This window comes from Chelonoidis abingdonii, chromosome 9 (genome assembly GCF_003597395.2).
Source record: "Chelonoidis abingdonii isolate Lonesome George chromosome 9, CheloAbing_2.0, whole genome shotgun sequence".
Lineage (NCBI taxonomy): Eukaryota > Metazoa > Chordata > Testudines > Testudinidae > Chelonoidis > Chelonoidis abingdonii.
In genome coordinates, this window is record NC_133777.1 from 85,170,074 (window position 1) to 85,191,002 (window position 20,929).

The 20,929-nt window shown below is 51.2% G+C and overlaps 1 protein-coding gene and 1 long non-coding RNA gene across 2 annotated transcripts in view; one reads left to right on the forward strand and one right to left on the reverse strand.

Moving 5' to 3' along the window:
* Nucleotides 1-430: 430 nt before the first annotated feature.
* On the forward strand, nucleotides 431-6,158 carry LOC116833037 (uncharacterized). The gene is made up of 2 exons (XR_004375592.2): nucleotides 431-949; nucleotides 5,162-6,158. It is a non-coding gene; the product is annotated as an uncharacterized LOC116833037 (long non-coding RNA).
* Nucleotides 5,981-20,929, reverse strand: part of RASGRF1 (Ras protein specific guanine nucleotide releasing factor 1) — a 96,949-nt gene continuing 82,000 nt past the window's right edge. The window contains exons 24-27 of the mRNA XM_032794225.2: nucleotides 18,025-18,104; nucleotides 11,072-11,189; nucleotides 10,145-10,213; nucleotides 5,981-7,120 (exon numbers count right to left, since the gene is read on the reverse strand). Of these exons, the coding sequence (XP_032650116.1) occupies nucleotides 7,028-7,120; nucleotides 10,145-10,213; nucleotides 11,072-11,189; nucleotides 18,025-18,104 (360 nt within the window). The 3' untranslated portion in view covers nucleotides 5,981-7,027. The remainder of the gene's footprint in view (nucleotides 7,121-10,144; nucleotides 10,214-11,071; nucleotides 11,190-18,024; nucleotides 18,105-20,929) is intronic.

Sequence of the window (20,929 nt, forward strand, 5' to 3'; positions counted from 1 at the left end):
CCCCCCGGGCCCCAGGGCAGCCGGTGCAGAGCCCGGCCTGGGTCAGTGACCCCCCCCCCAGGGCGGCAGGTGCAGAGCCCGGCCTGGGTCAGTGACCCCTCTCCCCTCTCCGGGGCTGGGCCCCAGGGCGGCCGGTGCAGAGCCCGGCCTGGGTCAGTGACCCCCCCCGGGCCCCCGGGCAGCCGGTGCAGAGCCCGGCCTGGGTCAGTGACCCCTCTCCCCTCTCCGGGGCTGGGCCCCAGGGCGGCCGGTGCAGAGCCCGGCCTGGGTCACTGACCCTCCCTCTGGGGCTGGGCGCGGCTCCAGAGCCCTTGGCAGAGAAACTGGGAGAAAGGAGACTGACGAGCCTCCCTCGTCTCCCTCCCTCAGCGGCTGCTGGAGCCTGGAGTCTCCTTCTTCGCCCGGCTGGGGGGAGGGGGGCAGTCCCGGGTGTCACCCACTCCCCTGGCACCCCAGGAGGAGAAGGCGCTGAGGTCACGTACTGCTGGGCCAGCCAGTGGGTGCTGGTGCTGGTCAGTGCTCTGGGATCAGGCTCCAGGCCTCGGGCACTGGGTCTTTGCTCACAGCAAACACCTTTACAAATGAAGGATTAAATCCTGACCAGTGCCAGAGAGGGCAGTGGGTGCAGGGAGCAACCCACCCAGGGTGCAGGCGGATGCTGCTGCCGGTGGTCCCTGGGCACTAGGGGGCAGTGGCAAGGGAGGGGGCATGAGCAGCTGGCCTGGGGATGAGGCCAGCACCTCACTGCCCTACCTCATCTGCTGCCATCTAGGGAGAGCGCACCTGGTGCCTTTCTGGTGGGGCAGGGAGGGTGGTGCAGAGCCTCCTGCAGGCCCTGCTAAGCCAGCTTGTCTCTGTCACCCCTGCAGGTAATGCTCTTGGGAAACCTCCACATGGCCCTCACGGTTGTGCTCTTAGGGGGAAACCAGGATTGGCCCCTACCAAGCAGGTCAGTGGGGGTCACCTGCCCTTTCTCCCTGTGTGTGTGCATGGGGGGCGAGGGAGGGCAGGGGAGGTGATAGAAACATCTGCCAAGTGCCAAGTAAAGGGAAATCTGTTCTCACTGTGAAAGACGGTGTTTGGAGTCACGTGGGCAGGTTCCATGTCCATCACCCCCACCCCTCTTCTAGTTAGAACCTTCACAAAAAGTCCATTCAGTGTAGACGGGCATTTCCCAGGGTCCGTTGCGTTCCTTAATGGGCCATTCAACTTGACTTGTCCCTTCATGTGCTGGCTGAATACCTTGTGGGCATTACCACAGGAGCAAACATAGTAAACAACTAATATTCCTAACTTCAGATACCAAGATGATACGTGCATAGAAATAGCATAATCATAAGTACCAGCTATTTCACTGATGTGACTATTCCCAAAAGAGGTTCTGAAAAAATCACACCATGTACTTGGGACCCTATGTGCCAGCACCCTGCCCCACTGGAGTTTTGTTATCTGTTATGTAACAACAGAGATGGAGCCAGTGACATGACTCCGTTTAGCCTAAATGGACCAGGTTAATTTGTAGCTGTTCAGGTGTGACTGTGCCTTTAGACAGTGAGGGGATACTGGCTGGCACACATTCAGGTTAACAGGCTTCAGTGTTCCTTTCCAGGTAACTTTTTAACGTTCATAAACCTGGTATGTCCTGAGGTAGTTTAAAGCATAACACAGGTTTTGAGGTTTGCAAATCTGTGAACCTCTGCCTCTGAGATTTTATTTATTTATTTAGCTGGTCATAATGTGTGAGGGTCTCCTCTTCGCCCTCTGCTCATGAGGGTATGTATGTGCTTTGTAGCACTCTTCTGAACACCAGTTGGAAGGAATTTTTTTTTTCCACTAAGTGTGAACTGATTCTTTTCTCTAAGAAGGCATATAATTTTTTCCAGGTTCACACTGATTAATACAGAAAACAATTGAGGTTGTTAACCTTTCTTCAAATTCCATAGAAAATTTAGTTCAGCTATATTTTCCAGTGCAGTGATGAAGTGGTGTTTGTGCATACAAACATCAACATGCTTAACTACTCACTTTCCCCCAAATATGTAGTATTCAGTCTGTTTGTAAGGAATATGGGAGTTGGGTGAGGAGCCATGTCAGCATATGGATGACTTATTATGAGACAAATTTTGAGTAGAACTGTATCCTAAACTGCACTATGGTATTGCACCCAAACATTGACTTTCAATGGGAGATTGAACTTCCTTTATAGGAACAGGACGGACTCCTGAAACTCTTACCACAAAAATGGTCCATTGTCATGCATATAGTCCCATTGTCTTCAGTGGGATTGATCAAATGATTAAGGATTTACAGGATTAAGTTCCAAATTTGTAAATTATTCTGGATGAACTAACACTGCCTGAGCTGTCGGATGACAAGGAGTTTCATTCGACTAAAGGTGGGCAGCTGCGTGATAAGTCTTAGCTCTGTTGCTAAGGTGAGGAACTTATTTTCAGCAAAGTTCTGAGGCAGCTGGTTTAAGGCCGTCAGTGTCTGGCATTATAATCTTCACTTATAGTTCTCTCACCCACAAAGCTGGAAAATGAGGCATTTGTTTTCTTTGTTTTGCTGCTCCAGTTTCAATTAGCAAAATGCATGTTAGACCAGTTCGGCTGCAAGGAAGAATTCTGCGTACACTGGGGACAAGACCTGATTCCCATCAGGCTGCAGAACTGGGCTGACATCAGAACCCAAACATCCTCTGGTCAGTGCAAGTAGAGGCATTCCTCTAATGATTTGGACTTGATGTGATGCAGTATGAATGTCATGGATAATTCAGACCAATGGGGAGAAACTGAATCAAAAACATTGTTTAAACACCCTCCATCGTTTAAGTTTGTTAGCATATGTATTGTGTTGTTAAAGCCATATAAAGAATGAATGCCCTCCCTAGTTGGGCTGTGCTCCTTTAAGGAGCAGAGCACAGCCCCGCCCCACTCCCGTCTGGAGCGGGGAGGCTAGCCCCAAGTCTTTCCACTGCCCTGTACCCACTAAAAATCTCTTGCCCGTGCTGCGTTCTGGATGGTACCACCCTAGCACTCCGGATCACCTCATCCAGATTTCCTGCTGCAGAAGGGGAGGCTGCCAAATCTCTCCTTTCCTTCCTTCCTCGGACATTCCCCTCAGCCCAGTCTTAACCCTGCACTTGAGGCTCTCTCCTCGTTACACACCAACAGAATCATTAACCAAGTTAACAGGGTGGGCTCTGTGCAGCTCTTCATGGACTTTGAGACGCTTACGGCTCCCTTGTTAAAATTAGGCTGTGTCGTTTCAGCAGGGATGACACAGTCATGAGAACATGGGCTTGCCCCTCATTCCTGAGAAACATCCCAACAGCTGGGAACCACCGGGGGCCACATTCCCTGAAACCTGTAAGCCTTTTTCAGGCAAAAAATCCCCCACAGTGACTTCAGAGAGCAGTGTGTGAGTGAGGACTTCAGGGTCCGTAAGGGCCAGGACTGTCGCTGTAGTGTGCATGTGCATATACACAGCACCTCGCTCACTGAGGGTCTGATTTGCGACTGCTACCACAACATGGAACTGAAGAACAAATTAATAACAAAAGGCCAGTTGAAAATACAGCTTGATTTACATGCAAATCCTCTGCCCTCGTCCTTCCCTGGAGTTGCTAGTGTAGAGCTTCTGCCATTATCGATTCCCTCTCTTCTGCCAGCTTGAGTATTAGGCCCAGATACTCAGCTGCTGCAAACCAGCCCCAAACCCTCCCCCATCCTTCCCTCTAACATTTACCTGCCCCTGCTAATCCCTGCCTCGCTCACCAGCTTCTTGGGGCCTGTGGCAGCTACAGGGCAAACTGCAATTTAACACCTTAATTTCGTCCCTGTGAAATGCACCTTCCGTGGACCGGCCTGGCTCTGGTTCAGCCACTCTCTGCTGAGGGTATGGCTACACTGGCACTTTACAGCGCTGCAACTTTCGCGCTCAGGGGTGTGAAAAAACACCCCCCTGAGCGCTGCAAGATGCAGCGCTGTAAAGCCTCAGTGTAATCAGCGCGGCAGCGCTGGGAGCCGCTGCACGCTACACCCATAGAGGATGTGGTTTACATGCAGCGCTGGGAGAGCTCTCTCCCAGTGTTGGCGCTCTGACCACACTCACACTTCAAAGCGTTGCCGCGGCAGTGCTTTGAAATTTCAAGTGCAGCCATACCCTCAGTCTGGGATGCTGCGCCCCTGGGTGGCTCCCAGCTGTGGTGACACCACAGCCCCATGCGGCCTTGGTGCCTGGCAGTTTCCCCTCAGGAGCCTGTGACATTACCCGTTTGCAGGGACACAGAACCAGCATCTTCCAAACAAAGCATCATCAATTCACTCCTCAAAGGCACCAAGTGTGAGAAGAGAGACAAGTCCCTGCACGCCTGGGGATTCCTTCCCCTCAGCCCAGCTAATTCCAGCTCTGAGCCGGGGGAAGCAGACTGCTCCTAATGCACTTCCTACTTCTCCCTCTGTGGGAGTGTGCCAGCCTGTCAGCTTTGCCTTGGCGCACTTGTGGAGCCTCTCCTCGCTCCGTTTCTTTAGGGTCTTTGAGGCTTTAGGTTTGCTAGCTTGGATGGAGCCAGGTAGGTAATTTCTTCCCCGTTGATGGCCAAGCCACTGCTAGCATAGCTGCTTTGAAGATGTGTACCCCGGGCTGTCTTATCTTTGCCATTGTTTCATTTCTTGTGGGATGCCTAGCTGTAGTCTCCTGAAACCCACCATCATCAAATACTTGGAGGTCTGCCCCATCATCACAAACAATAATACAGGTATTTCCCACCACGGTCTAATATATTCAGAGGGACGAGTCTAAGGCACCCAGGCCCAGGGGAGAGCAAAGGGGGTTTCAACCCCCCTGTGCACCTCACACCTGCTGAGCTGTGAGCTGTGTTCCTTAGCTGCAGCCTAGGATCCATGTCTTCATAGGTAATGGCAACGCCAGGCCAGCTTCCAGGTAGCTTACCGCACTGGCTGGCAGGGCAATGACTGTTACTGGGATTTGGATTCTAAATTCCTGCTCTCAGCTGAATATCCAATACTGCAGCTGACCCCACAGGGAGCTAGGCGCATGCACCGGAGAGCAGACCTGGCCCTTACACGGGAATGCTAGGGGAACAGATGGTCAGGTAGATACTAACCTGAATGCTGATTTTTGTTTCTGCTGATCACAGGCCAAAATTCTGCTCAGGGTTTCATCTTGAGTTTAATGGAACAACACACCCATGTAAGACAAGAACCTGGCCCCTGGTGCCCATACTCTGCTCTGTACATCTGCAAGGGCCCAGATTCTTTTCAGACCATCCCCCATGAGGAGGAGGAGGAGTGGAAGGAGACATGCAGTATTACCAGTTCCAGGAGGAAATCACTCTTTTCAAAGGCATGGAAAGAAATGAGAGACTCAGAGCATCTTGTTGGAAAAAATCATGGACCAGATTCTTAAAGAAAGGAAAGAAAAGCATCATCCATCTTGAAGGAAAGATCATAAACAAATTCTGTAAAAACATGGAGACCCCTCGCTCCTCTTGTTGATGCTTTTCCGTTACTGCCACACACATGTTCATATGCAGCATTGCACTAACAGCTCAGAGTCAAAGGTTAACAGAGTGCCAATGGACTTCCTGTTTTCTGCTTAGTGTAAACACTCACCTTTAGCTCCTAATGAAATGAATAGGAGCTGACCGCACTCAGCACCTTGTAGGATTGGGCCCAACATCTGGATCACCCAGCATTCCGACAGTTTAATCACAGAAATTGAGTTATTGAAAGGAACCTTCAGCAGAGCAAACAATCATTTAAGTAAGGCTGACAAAAATTTCTTAACTCATTGTTCACCCTGAGATAGAATAGATTTATTAGCAAGAGGTAATCAGGAAACATATATTTTTACAAAAATGGAAATATTTTTCCAAACAAGCTGTAAGTTGAAATATTTTAGGGCTTGAAATAGAATTCTCATACCACTAGGTATTGCTTACAGCAAAAGTTTTCTGTTTGTTACAGTGGAGCATGCCTGCCACTTTAAAGTTGAACTGTGTTTACATACTGTACAATGTAAAAAATACATGGTAATATTCACAGAATAAGCACTACATTACTATATTCCTGCTAGGCGGGGCTTAGACAGGAGTACAGTATATGTAATAAAAACACTTGGTCATTTTTTTCTAATTCTACATTGTGTTACTAATAACTGTCACAAGGGATAAAGATTTATAGCATATCCACAGAAGCGTGTAATGAGTCTTATGTAGCTAAAATATTAAAAGATATATTGTCTCTCCCCTACTTTTAATGAACTCTGGGCAGCAATCAACAAGAGCGATGGATTGTGTAATTTACACACGTCTCTTTCCCCACACAGGCACAGTGCCTCATCCCGCTGGGTCCTGCTATCTGGCGTTACCAGAACAGCTAATGAGATGGTGGAACAGAAACAGAGCGCAGGTTAATGGAGGTGTGATGAACTACAGCTTATGCTAGTCTGTGGCCTGTTGCTAGATCTGTTGGTTCCGTGATATGATGATTTAGATCACCCTCTTGACCAAAAATGATTGTTTTAAACTGCATCACAGTCAAGGGAATCTTTTTAAATTGCTTGACTCCAGAGCAAGTGTCGTTCAGTTACAATAATTACGTGAAACGTGTTGAGTGAGTGCCCTGATTGTGCGTCCAACACAACAGCAGTGTCTCGGGCGGAAAGGAAAGACGACTAGAGCTCTGTCTGTGGTTTGTTGTGTATTTGCTGTTTTTCTCCTGCTGCCCCAGCTCTCCCTCCCCCCCCGAGAAGAACAAATGACAAAAATAACATTGTTTAAAATAAACCAGGACTGCCATAAACGAATGCTTTATGCATGAATCCTTAAACAATACAGGAAGTTCTAGTCGAGTTTTACTGTGTTCTAAGAGCAAGAGGAGGTTTGGTTTTCGTTGAGAAGCACATACGAGGAAGTCAGTCTAGGGTGCCCAACAGAAACAAACAGGTATGTACAATATGATATAGGATGTGTACAGACGAACTGCTGGCCTCTGCTCCACATTCAGGTAGGCAGTTTTGGTTCTATTCGGAGAGAAGATTCATAAAGACTTTCTTCATCCATTACAAATGATTGGTCCAGTAAATACTGTGTCACCTGGAAAAGAAATTGAACTTGCAGAGTCAAATCATTATTAAGCAGGGACTTGACCTTGCTCCCCTGTGAAGCCAACGAGTGTCAAGCCCTAGAAGTGTTAAAACATTAAGAAATGAAAATGCCGCTCACAGCCAGCAATGAACAAGCACTGCATTGTAGGGAAGTGTGTGCCACTCCCATTGGTTTAAACAGGAGCTGGTGCTTTAAGGCAGACTCTGGTCCCATGACTGAAGTGTTTACCGCCTTGGTCTGCTGTTCTCAGGCTGACAGAGAAGTGAGCAGGGGAACAGGCCACCAAGGGGACAGAGAAAGAAGAAGGAGACAGAAGAGCACCAGCTTGGAGCCCCAAACCACACAGCTCTCAAGGGAGTTTGACATTTCTCAAAACACACCAAACAGAGAGAGAAGCGCCATTTGAAAGGGTTTGAGGGGCTTGGGGAGAGATAGGGGAGTGTCTCAGAAACGGGAAGGGTAGAAGAATCCCCAAGCCCCCCTACTCCGCAAAAGAGAGGTTTTCCTTTGCAGCGCTTCTGTGCTGTGCTACGGGCCAGAGGGGCAGCGTGGAACGAAGAGACAGACACCCGAGGACAGGAGAGCGCATTTGCAGACCAGCACTTGGGGATGAAAGCTGCTCTAGAAATGCAAGACACCAAGTCTGTCAGTGGGGAGCCCGTGTAGGGCTCTCTGCCCCGCTCCACCTGATTCTCCCTGGTGCAGTGGCTGGGAGGAGGTCTCCACACTCTTGAACACTGGCCCAGCTAGGTGGCTGTTGGAGGTGAGGGCTACGATCTGCACTTACCCGGTTCAGCTCCCCAAACCCCTGCAGCCCTGCGGGGGCCCATAGGTTGGGGCATGGGATTGCATCCCCTCAAACCCAGACCGAGTCACCTGCACTAAGCCGGGTGGCTTTGCCCTGTGCTGCTTGTGAAGAGAGGGGAGGGTGGGAACTCGGAATGGGGTGCTTGAGCATTGGGTGCACTTTCTGTTCCAGGGAGGGAAAAGCGAGTGTCCAAAGTGCTTTAAAGGGTTGACTCCCAGAGGAGAGTGAGAGAGAGCCCGCTTCCCTTTCCCCGCCGAGATTCAAGAGCAAACGCTCAGGAGTCTAGCAGCAGCGGTGAGTGAACGCTACAGGCAAACTTGCTGTTATACTGTATGGTGCTGACGGCTGCCATCAGGTGAATCTTGGATCCAGAGACTTTCACAGACCTCCCCAAAACCAAATGGTGTCAAGCACTCGCAGGCTCAAGAGGAGCAACTGAGCCCCTTTATAGAGAAAACAACTACGAAAAATGGAGGGACTGCCCAAGGTGTGTGGCAGGTCAGAGCTAATCTCTGTAGGCTGAGGAGTTTCCATGACTGCAAGCACAGGGTCCAGGTGACTGGTACGTGTTAGAGGCAGCCAGCAGAAGCATTTGCAAGTAGGACCCGGAGAGAAAGCAGAGGGATGGGGCTTCTTGGGCACAGAGCTCACAGGAGAGGCAGACTTGGGGATTTCTGCACAAGGAAACAGTCTGCTGCTGTTTGTTTCTACTGTGTTCAGGGAAACAGGATTGTGCACTCATTCTTTGTAAATAAACAAATTACACCGAGCTTACAGCTGGCTCATAGCCTAACGGAAACAACCCTGCAGGGTCCCAAGCACTGGCTAACGGGTTGGCCAAAGAGGCAACATTAAAATCAATAGAAATGTTAACCACAGCTGGGCCTGCAGCTCTGTGTGCAGAGCCTCCATGGGGCTATTCTAGAAGGCCACCAAGCTGACAGGAAACAGCCGTGAAGCCAGTTTGCTGCTAAGCCCATAGCAAACTCTCTGTCCTTTGCTCCCCCATGGATAATCCTTCAAAATCATTAATATCCCATTTCTGGCAGCTCACCACGACTGCTCGTTTGCCTCATTAGCCAATTTCCAAAAAAACCCAGTGAGCAGCAGCAGCAACCAGGGAACCCATCTCCGAACATTACACTCCAAGCATTAGTTGGACGCAGCAGAGCATCCAGTACAAAAGCCCTGATACTGTCGATCTAACAATCAGCATTACTTTTAAACAGCTGTTCAGCCCAGCTCCACTGAGAGCCATGAAGAAAGAGTTAAAGAAGGGGCTGAGTTCATCAAACTCCAGACAAAATAATAAATAACCCCTAGTCTTCCTTTGTGGTGAATGGAGAGTATCTAGCTGAGTCCAGGGCAGAAAGTGAGCCTTATGGTTGCAGCTGAATCACTGCATTTGTTACGGAAGAGGATTATTAATGAGAACGATAACAAAAGGGCCCTTGGACATGGGGGCCACAGGAGTGAAATGTATTATTTCTTATTGCCATCAGAAGACAAAATCTGAATCTGGCCTTGCGTGCGATGGAAAGCAGCGTCTCCCCAGGAAGATGCAGCCCGTGTGTTAGCTGTGCACAACTTGCTTTAGGCTGTTCTCTCTGTGGAACCTGACATCCCCCATTTTCTTTTCTCCAGACCAGCTGGGAGGTGGCTCCATCACAGACAAAAGCCATTACACACGGGCTAGAAGCTACAGCTGTACAACAGTCCATCCCTACAGTCCTCCTTGTTCCCACCTTTGGCTTTCACAGATAATGTTCTCACGCCACGCTCAGCACTGCAGCATCTGACTGCAGCAGCCATTTATTGTTAAACTGATCAAAGGAATTACAGGAAATGAGAAGTCTGCTTTGTTCTGAAGGGCTGATAGCACAACTACTAAGCCAGGGATGAGAGGTGACCTATTCTATCCAACACTCAGGGGGCAGAGAGAGAGAAATATTTTCCATCTCTTATAGCTATTTCTTCTGCTCCACATGTCCCATCCTGCACACCATCAGCTCCAGAAGACTCCCCACAGGGAACCATCAGAAACTGATCTAATTAGTTTCTTCTATTTTAAATTTAGTTCAAAAACACCAAACCCTTTTTGGAGCAGCCGTCAGAAAGGCAAAGCTGATTTGCTGTGAATGCTACAGCAGCAAGTGAGAAGAGCAGGATGGAGAGCCTGTGAAGATGGAAGTGGAAGAACATACCTTGGCTTGGTGTTCTATCTTATAGGACGTTTGCTGAAACTGGCGGATCTCTCGAATGATGTGGGAAATCTGCCCAGAGATAAAACAGTGTAATGTCTTGTATTACTGCAACTGCCAGTATCAAACTGCCCTAAATACCTCATGCTCCATCCCAGACCCAAATGGGGGAAGGAGGGGGGAGAGAGAGAATAATTTTGTATATTGATGGTAATTTTGAAACATAGCGTTATTTGTCCTTCAGTGAAAAAGTATCTTTGTTCCCTAAAAAAACATTTGTTCCTTTCATCTGCAAGAACATGTGTGTGTGGGGTGGGGAGGCAGTCAGTCAGATAAGGAAGTTATTCCTTCTGCTCAGGTGATGGGAGTCTGTGATGTGGAGCTGACAGTTCTGGGTTCAAACCTTGCTGACAAGCCACATTGTGGGGGAGGGGTTTGAGACCTTTCCCTCGAAGGAAGAGTTTGTCGAGTCCGTCAGTAGCTTTACTCAGCTCCTGTAGTTCCAGGTATTTGTAGAGCAGCAAGAAATTCAAGAACTATGTAGGAACTAACTGAGAACATAGGGCCACATCCTCACCTGGTGTAAATCAGCGTGGCTCCATTGACTTTAATGGAACTATGCCGCTTTACACCCACTGAGAATGTGGCCCCTGACAAATGGCATTATCCCTAGAGGCACTTCTCTAGCGCAGAGTTAACGCTCTAGCAGTGCTGACCTGCATCTCATCTTCCAACCACTAGCTGGTGCCAGCGGGAGTCTTGGGGACAGGGGCAATGCAGGCGCAGACTCTGGTGCAGTAAGAACACAGCAGGTCTTGATGCAATTGCCATGAGGGTCTCTGCAATAACAGTCTTCCACTAGCCTGGTTCTGGGTTGTATCAAACTCTCCTTTATTTCACCCCGAGAAGTTACCTCAATGTGGAACTCACCATTCTCATCTTGGAGAAGTTCACCAAGCCATCTTCGGTATAATTTGGAGTTCCCTCCTCTATGAATGCCAGGTCGGTCAGATACATTCCCAGGTAAGGAACACAGGGTGGGTCACAACTGAAAAGCAAATCAGAGAAAGGGGAAAAAAATAATCATCCTTTTTTTTTTTTTTTTTTTTTTTAAAGAAACTATAGAAAAACCTTTCAATCAGCTCTGAGAAAAAAAAACTGTCTCCGGGACGCAATTGTTGGGATATGTCAGGGTTAAGTCGAGACCTGGGAAACCGCTGGTATGCTGGCATGGTATTAGAGGGTAGAAACACGGGCAAGCACCGTTTCTGCACTTGATAGATAAAGTGCTATTTCTCTCCCTTCCCTTCTGCTTCTTAAGGATTGATCAGCATTGCAGCTGCATGAGGAAGGATACTCTGAGTAAAGCAGTGTTATCTCCCCCTCCCTTCCTCTCCCAGCTACAGAAACAAGCTCCGGGTCATGGCCCCTTCCTCCCTCCCCTGTGAACTGCTGATTATGGGAACTTGTGGCTACAATTAGTGCAAAGAAATATATCTTCGAGGTAAAAATGTCTGTAGAATATGCTTAATGCTGTAAACAGTACACTGGGGCGGGTATAATCATACTCAGTACATAGCCATTCTTATTCATGAGATGGGCGTTTATATGATCAAACAAGGGCGGGGGAGGTTGTAGTAAATGTGGGTATTTACCTAGTAACTTAGATAAATGAGTGTGAGGCAATTAACTCAGGGCTTACTCGACAATTCGGTCGAGGGGAACAAGTACCTCATTAAAGAAGCCCGTCTACTCAATCCGCCTCTTGGTCCCCCAGCAAGAAGATGTGATGTCAACAGCCTGTCCCTGCAGTCCTCCCACGCACACTTTCATGACTAGCCCCCCCCGGAGTCTCATGATGAATGGTGTGCTGGACGAGGTCCCTACTAACGGGACCATGCTTTGTAGGGAGCAGAAAGGGGCGGGTTCAGAGTCCGCCCTCCCCAGCAGACACCTTCCTGAGTCCACGAGAGCTTTAGCAAAAGGTTAGAAAGAACTTTCACAACTTCTTTTGTAATAATGTCAGTTGTTAAAATGACCGTCACCTCCTCCTATCTCCACCCCCGGAGCAGCACAGATGCAGAAATCAGAATTTCAGGGGGGGTTTCCTACTGTTGTATAAATAGATAATAAGACAGAAAGTATCATACTGCCTCTATATAAATCCATGGTACGCCCACATCCTGAATACTGTGTGCAGATGTGCTCGCCCCATCTCAAAAAATATATTGTGGAATTGGAAAAGGTTCAGAAAAGGGCAACAAAAATGACGAGGGGTATAGAACAGCTTCCATTTGAGGAGAGAGACTTCGAACTGTCAACAACCCCAGAGGTGAGAACAGTTGTGGTTGTCAGGTACCGAGCGACGGGGGTGCCCTGGCACACATTGCCATGAGCAGAGGAAGCTGGAGCAGTCTGTCCAAGGGATGACTGTTTGGATGATAGATCCACTTCAGCCACATTTCAAGAAACAAAGAGGCAACCTGGCAAAGGGAGGGAAGGAGCCTGGCATGGTAGAGTCATCTGGAGAGGCCAAAGAAGAGGTTTCCTGCACCAGCCCCAGATCCTGTTCCTGAACCCCTGGCTCCGGCTGGGACAGCCCTGCAGGTCCAGCAGGAACAAGCTCAGCACTCGCTTGTAGCTGCCGTGGTTTGGGAACAAGAGCCACCAATGGAACCAGTGATCTCACTCTGGAGCAGGTTGAAGACAGGGCCCTGTCGGACTGAGGCGCAAGGTGACCCACTGGGCAAATGGAGCAGGCACTGGTGGCCAGTAAGCACCAGGCCAAGAGCCCCTGTCCCGACGGCGGGAACAACGCTGATCTTGGTACCATCGGTGATCCGAGGATGGTCTGGTGCCTATCGGGTGATGATGATGGAGAGAACGACCCTGGTCTGGATCTCGAGAAATCCTGGAAATTCTCTGGTGACATAGGGGAGCCAGCGCCTGTGGGGTGGGCAAACCATCAGACTCATCTGAAGCCCAACGTGGGGCAGCCTCGGTGCATGTGAGGAATGGGGGGCTCTGCACTGGTGGTAGGAGCGAGACACACTCTGGCCCGGTACTGGAAGAGGCTCCAGCACCAAAGGGCAGTACAGAACTCGACGAGGGGATCTGCTACCAGGGCAGTGACAGCGACGCGGAGTGAGCAGCGTTGAGGGGGCTGTCGGTGCGAGGCACAGGGTCAGCCTCAATTCCAGCATTTGGGGACCAGAGCAGTGCAAGCTGCGGAGCCGACGAACCCGGCAGCGCTATGACCTGGCCGGAAGGTGCCCAGGGCACAACAGAGGATGAAGTGGTAGAAGCTACAGCACTGGAAAACTCCTGACCCAGTGGAGAGTCAGGGAGTGAGAGACAAAGCAAGACTGATGCCATCCGACATGCCACCAGCGTGGAGACAGTCGGCCTGATGCCAACGTCATTGGTACTGCCCCAGGGCCGCAATCAGAGTCAACAGTCTGGGTTCTCGCTGTCTCGGTGCAGTACTGGGCAGCGGTTAGATGGCCTGCTCCATCCTGTGTGGTGAAAGGAGTACAGCGCTGGTCCGCATGGCTCATTAGAAGACAAGGGAGAGTCTCCCCGAGCCCTAGGGTGGGAGGTCTTCCTTGCCGCATGAGAGAGGGAGAATGACTCCTCTTCCTCTTGGGGAAACCCCAGACCCACAGGTGGCACGGCATCCCTTGCCAGTTCCAAAGGCCATGGCTGATCAGATGAGGGTCTCAGTGCCGAAACAAGCCTCCTGACCTGCTTCAGTAGCTGCTGCTTCAGCCCTAAGTCTCGCACCACCTGAGTCCTCTTGGTGAATGACCTGCAGATGGAGCGCCGTTCTGTAACGTCCCTCACCAAGCCACGGCGAGCCCCTCGGGGAGGATCACTGCTGGGAATGACGTGCTTGAACGCTGGTGAGGGCATCACACAGGGCAGCCAACCGCTAACACCAAACTAAACCGAGGGTACTACTAGCTATTCTCTAGAGTAAAGGACTCCGAGAACTAAGACCGAACACACGAGGTGAAAGCACCACACAGAGCTCCGGTGCTAGCCACGGGCCATGAGGAGGAACCATGGGGGGTCAGTGCTGCTCGTACATAGCCAAGGGAGGGGGTAGGGCCACGGGGTGAACACCGCCCCGCCACATACTGCTAGGCAAAGTTCTTCGGCTGAGCGCATGCGTGGCGACATGGAATACACGGTCGCGTCTACTCGAATAACTGAGGAGGATAGTATCAGAGGGGTAGCCGTGTTAGTCTGGATCTGTAAAAGCAGCAAAGAGTCCTGTGGCACCTTATAGACTAACAGACGTATTGGAGCATGAGCTTTCGTGGGTGAATACCCACTTCGTCGGATGCAGGAGGATATTAAACATCATCTATTGGGGATAAAAAATTTTAAATCAGCAGCCCCAATACCTTGCAAACAGGACTCTTAAAAGCTGATTGAGGTGCTCTCTGGCCCATTTCTGTTCATTTTTAATAAATCTTGGAATCCTGGGGAAATGCCAGAGACTGGAGGAGTGCTCATGTCCTGACACTATTCAATGGCACAAGCAGGATGACACAGCAGGTTAGCCTGAAATTCACACCACGTAAAATAATGGAAAAACTGGTAACAGATTCAATTAATAGAGAATCAACGGATAGGAATATAATTAATGCCAGCCAACATGGTTTTATAAAAAATTGTTCTTGTCAAATAAACTCATAATCTCATCAATGAATGCAATCGAGTTTGGTGGATAAAGGTAAGTGTGCAGATGTAACATACTCCATCTTCTGTAAGGCACTGGCCTTAGCACTTCACTACCGTCTGGTACAAATAAGTGCTATATCATAGCAATACACTACAAGTGAAACGGATTAAGAACTGGCTAGCTGACAGGTCTCAAGAAATAGCTGTCCATGGGGCATCATCATCGATTGGGGATGCTTTTCATGGAGCTTTGCAGGGATTGGTTCTAGGCCTGATGCTATGCAGCAAGTTAACATAAAATCACTGCTAATAAAATGTGTGGCTGACACACAAGCTGGTGGACTGGTAAATAATGATGGGGTTGGGGCAGAGCAGTCACTCTGAAAAGAATGGAGGGGTCACAATGGACGAACAATTGAACACAAGCTCCCAGTGTGATGCTGGGGTACAAAGGCTAACGCAATCCTTGGCTGTATAAACAGGGGAGTGGCAGGAGCAAAGAGGGGATTTTGCCTCTGAATGTGGCATTGCTGAGACAGATACCTGAATACTGCATCCAGCTCTGGTGTCCACATTTTAAAAACTATGTTGAAAAATTGGAGAGGGTGCAGAGAAGAGCCACAAGCATTTGTCAAGGGCTGGAGAAAATGCCTGACAGTGAGAGGTTTAAGGAGCTCCATTGGTTTAGCTTATCAGAAAGAAGAGCAAGCAGTGACTTGAGCCCAGTGTATCAGTTCCTTGATGGGGAGAAAATCCTGGGGACTAAAGGGCTCTTTAATCTAGCAGAGAAAGGCAGAACCAGAACCAATGGCTGGAAACTGGCGCCAGAGAAATTCAACCAGAAACTAGGCACAGATGTTTCGCAGGGAGGGTGATGGACGAGATTCCCAATGCCAGCGGTGGATTCTCTTTCTCCTGATGGCTTCCAACCTGTACTGGAGCCTTTCTGGAACATGTGTTTGCCAAACCCAAGATACTGGGCCCAGTCGGGGTGACTGGGTGAAATGTAAGGGCCTTCATTACACAGGAGGTCAGACTAGATGATCTAATGGTTGCTTCTGCCCACCAACTCCATGCATCTGTGGAAAAACGCTTCTTGTCCTTGACATTAGTGCAGGGGTCGGCAACCTATGACACGCATGCCAAAGACGGCATGTGACCCAATTTTTAATGGCACGCTGGAGCCTGCCGGGACTCCAGCATGCCACTAAAAATCCTGCCCAGCCCGGCACGCTCTCCTCTGCCTTCCACTTCCCCCGCGGGGCAGGGAGCAGAAGCATAGCCGTGTGCACAGGGTGGGCAAATGGCCCCACTCTCCCAGCACGGCAAGCCGCAGGGTCCGCGCTCCTGGGCCGGAACGCGGGGCCGAGCGCAGAAAACTGCCAGCCCCTCCCCCACCTTATCCCCTCCCCTGGAGCCCTGCCACCGCGCGCAGCGCTCTGGGGGTCAGGGCTGCGCGCTCCTGCGGGGAGGCAGGCACGCTCCCCGCTCAACCGGAGGGGTGGGGCTGTGTGCTCCGCGGAGCAGCGTATCTAGCTTTGTGTGGAGCCTAATGGTAAGGGGCCCAGGGCTGGGGGGGTTGGATAAGGGGTGGGGGCAGTTAGGGGACAGGGACCAGGGTGGGTTGGATGGGAGGGTGGGATCCCGGGGGGGTTGGATGGGGCATGGGAGTCTCGGGGTTTGTGAGGGGGCAGGGGGTGAATAGGGGTCAGGGCAGTCAGGGGACCGGGAGCAAGGAGGGTCCTGGGGGGGAGTTAGGGTGGGGGGTCTCTGGAGGGGGTGGTCAGGGGACAAGGAGTTGGGGTGGTTGGATGAGCTGGGAGTTCTGGGGGTCCTGTCGGGAGGCAGGGGTGTGGAAAGGGGTTGGGGCAGGCAAGGAGGGGAGGGGGGTTGGATGGGTCGGGAGTTCTGGGGGTCCTGTCAGGAGACAAGGGTGTGGAAAGGGGCTGGGGCAGGCAGGGAGTGGGGGGAGCTGGATGGGTCAGGAGTTCTGGGGGTCCTGTCAGGAGACAGGGAGTGGTTGGATAGGCAGGGGAGTCCTGGGGGTCTGGCTGGGGATGGGGGTGTGGATAAGGGTCGGGGCAGGTAGGAGATAGAGTCCAGTCTGGGGACAAGGAACAGGGAGCCTTAGATAGGGGGTGGGGTCCTGGGGGGGCAGTTGGGGGCAGGGGTCCCAGGAGGGGGTAGTCAGGGGACAAGGAGCAGTGGGGTTGAGAGTTTTTAGAGGGGCAGTCACCCAGCACTCTCCCCTGAGCCCTGAGCCCTGACCCCCCTCCACATCACGCCCTCTGCCCTGAGCCCCGCACCCCCCCCCCGGGCCCTGCCCTGAGCCCTGTACCTCCCTCATACATACCCAGCCCTCTGCTTGACTCCTTCATGCCCCCCCACTCGCAGCCCTGGCCCTGACTCTGCCACCCCCACCCATACCCAGTGCCCCCTCTGCCCTGACACCTACACCCCCTCACATACCCACCCCCCAGCCCTGACTCCAGCCCTCTTCCCCCAGCCCTCTGGGTCCTGGCCACCAGCCCGGCACAACCCGCTGCTGGTCTGGGGCTCTGGTTGACGGACCCTTGCCAGCCGGGCTCCCGGCCGCAGGCCCCACTCAGCCCACTGCCAGCCTAGGTGAATAGAACCCCAGACCAGCAGCGGGCTGAGCGGGCTGGCAGCATAAGATCAACATTTTAATTTAATTTTAAATGAAGCTTCTTAAACATTTTGAAAACCTTGTTTATTTTACAATACAACAATAGTTTAATTATATAATATATAAACTTAGAGAGAGAGACCTTCTAAAAAACGTTAAAATGTATTACCAGCATGCGAAACCTTAAATTAGAGTGAATAAATGAAGACTCGGCACCCCACTTCTGAAAGGTTGCCCACCCCTGCATTAGTGCATGCCCTTCGGAGGTGCTTTTATTAAGGCTTTTGCGGGTGTCATATTAGCTCCTTTCCAGGGGCTGTTTCTCTCCCCTGAGGGTGTGTGTAGGAAACGGGAACACATGCATTGGCATAATGACATCCCAGTCCCATCTGCAGCCCTGTGTTAGCTGCCCCTGGGCAAAGCTGGGTCCCCAGGGCATTTCAGGACGACACAGGCACTGTAAGAAACCTGGGCAAGCTGCCTGTCGGAAACCATCTGTAACAGGCTTTCAGCAACAATCACACAACCACAGTCACGCATCACTTACTTTTTCAGAGCTTCTCGGAGATTCTTAAACCGGCCCTCCGATGACACCAGCCTTTGGAGCTTATCAATCAGAGCTTTCGTCTGCAGGGAATGAAGAGCATGTCAGAGTTAGAAAAGGGCGCTAGGAAAAGCTGCACCCTTCCCAGGGGCAGAGGTGAGAGTGATTCTGAAACCTTTGACAGTCAAGGGCCTGGCCCTTCATTTGAGATGTTCAGAGCTGTGTGCAGAGGGGCAGACCCTCCGAAAGGTCACCCCATATCCTGCCTTTCAGCCTGCTCAGTGTCTTCCATGCCCATGGAGCAGGGAAAGCAGGAGGTGCCCCTGAACACAACACTGACAGCACAAAGGGAGCTGACAGGAGACTGCACTGCTGACTTGTCCATCTGGACTCCCCACCTGGGCCCAAGCAAGGCAGAGACGTCATTCCCAAGTCACAGTGCAAAGACACAAAAGACTCCTGCAGCTGACAACTTGCACGGAAACAGACCTTGTGATGGAAAGGGGCCAGCAGGATATGCAACATCGTGACTTAGGGGGATAGGGTTCTTGGCCTCTTTCCTATCCAGGGTCCCCGTTTCCATCCTAAGACTCCCCTCCCATTTAGCTGGGACCACCACCCCGCAGTATGCAGCATAGGAAGAGCAAGGTGCTTGCAACCCCTGGACACTTGTTTGCAGCCCACGGGTTAAGACTCTCTGCCCTATGCACATATCCTGCTCCCCTTCCCCACTGTGGGCATGGAGGGTCGTGAGCACAATGCACCCCTCGGCAGGAGGAGCAGGAGTTGAGGAGCCCACGTGGGATCGCCCCAGCATATGGGGTCTTTAGGTTCTGAGAGGGGGAGGTGGGTCTGCAGGGAGAAGAGCCCTGTCCTCTTGGCCCTAGTGTATGTACTGGCCGTGTGGCGGGATGAGGCTCTAGGCCTGGGACAGCGAATGGAAGCGAGCCGTTTAAGGGTATGTCTACACGGGAGCTGTGATTCCCAGACCATGCAGGCTAGTGCCTACACACAGCCGTGTCGCTGGGACAGCATGGACAGCGGCTCGGGCTAGCTGCTCCCCGAACTGGTCCTTGGATGGCTAGTTGGAGCTGTCCCCATGCTCCCCTGGCTACACGGCTATTGGTAGGGGATAGCTCGAGCAGAGCTAGTGTGGGTGCGTCTACACCAGCTGGGAATCATGCCTCCCAGCTCCAATGTAGACGTGTCCTAAGACTCAATCTGGTATTTGCCTGGCAGCTGGTGCAGCCGGTGCCTTGGGAGCTCGTCCCTTCACCTTTCATATGGAGCGGAGTCATCGCTGTTCAGGTCGATGCAAAGCCTGACCAGCCAAACAGACGCTGTGCTGTGCGCTAACCCTGGCGGCCATCTTGAGGGCTGGTCAAGCAATGACTACATGGAAACAAGCTCGAAGTGCTAAAACATCTGCTCTCACAGTGACGTGCCTGAGCCCGGAGATGGGCTCAGCTGACTGCCAGTGGGGCATCAGTGCCGGCAAAGACCCACTGAAGAGAGGAAGACCAGGGAACAGGTCAGAAAGGGTGCCTGACCTCACCAGATCTAAACCGCTGCTATGAGCTGGAGTCTCACACTCGTACTCACACTAACTGTGGAATGGGGCTCCTCGCGGTATGGGCCGAGAACCTGGCCCTGCAGTGGTATGGGGTATGCAAACCAACACCCTCTGCACTGGGTAGGAAAGGGCCTATTCTGGCTTCCTGGCCATGGAAATGCTGTAAAACACCCCCAGTTCACTCCAGCTTCCTCCACTGCTGTGGATCAATGGAGCTGACTCCAGCGTGCGCACAACAGACAGCACAAGACCAGCCATGGCCATGTTGCTACGCGAATCACAGTGCAAGACAATGCACCTGCAGTGAGCACAGCCCAAGCATCAGTGCTGGATCCTGATTGTCTGCAATCAGTCATGGGATGAGCCAGGAAGTGTCTGTTCACTTGATTAGAGGCAGCGAGCCGAAAAGTGAAATAGTGTTATACAGTCAGGCTGGCGGAACGAAAAGCCCATCCTGACTGTCCGCAGCTGAGCTCAGTACAGATGATTTTCCACCTTTGATGAGGCAGAAGAATCCCACATGAAAACTCTGCTTTCCACCTGATTCATCAGCTAGGAACAGTAGCTTTTACCTGGACCTCCAGCTTCTTCTCGGCTCTGCCATTTCAGCGTCAATGACAACTTACATGTGAGGACTCTACAGTTCTCACAGAGATTTACAGGCATCTCTGTTGAAAACACTGAGCCTGCCTCCATGGAGAACATGCCCAGCAATGCTCAGATCACCTTGGTGTTGCAACAAGCACCTATTTACCATCTGTCTCAGTAAACCTCAAGTCACCTCAACAGAAGCGGATACAGAACCATGTCAGCCTACACTCCAGTGACTGGTACCTGGGGGAAGATGTCAACTGACTGAATCCAGACATTCCATTTCTGCTGTGGTTGCTGCTGCTCCTATTTTATTTGGTTATGAAGATATATACACCGGCTCCTTGCTAGAATGCGGGATTTGGGATCCATGTGCAGGACTGCGTTCTAGCAGGGACCGCCTTAAAATTAATTCCAATCAAAGTAATTAAATTTGAGATCCATGGGCGCAACCACATTATATGCGAATTCACGCTATATAAACGCGCATTCTAGCGAGGTTCTGGTGTACTCGTTCCAGGAGCAGTGGTATGCTGTGGGACTGGTCCTGATCAAGCACACGAATCCTGTGGAGAAGATTCCGTGAGCTTCCAGACAGGACACGTTGCATTCTGCTTTTTGAATCTCAATCTTATTCACCTTCCCTCTGCTTTGGAAAGTTCAGTTCTGACTGGGGTGCCAGATGGTGCACTTGAGAACCCCTCCCCCCATTCCAAACACATTAATCCACAGAGGTAACTTTCC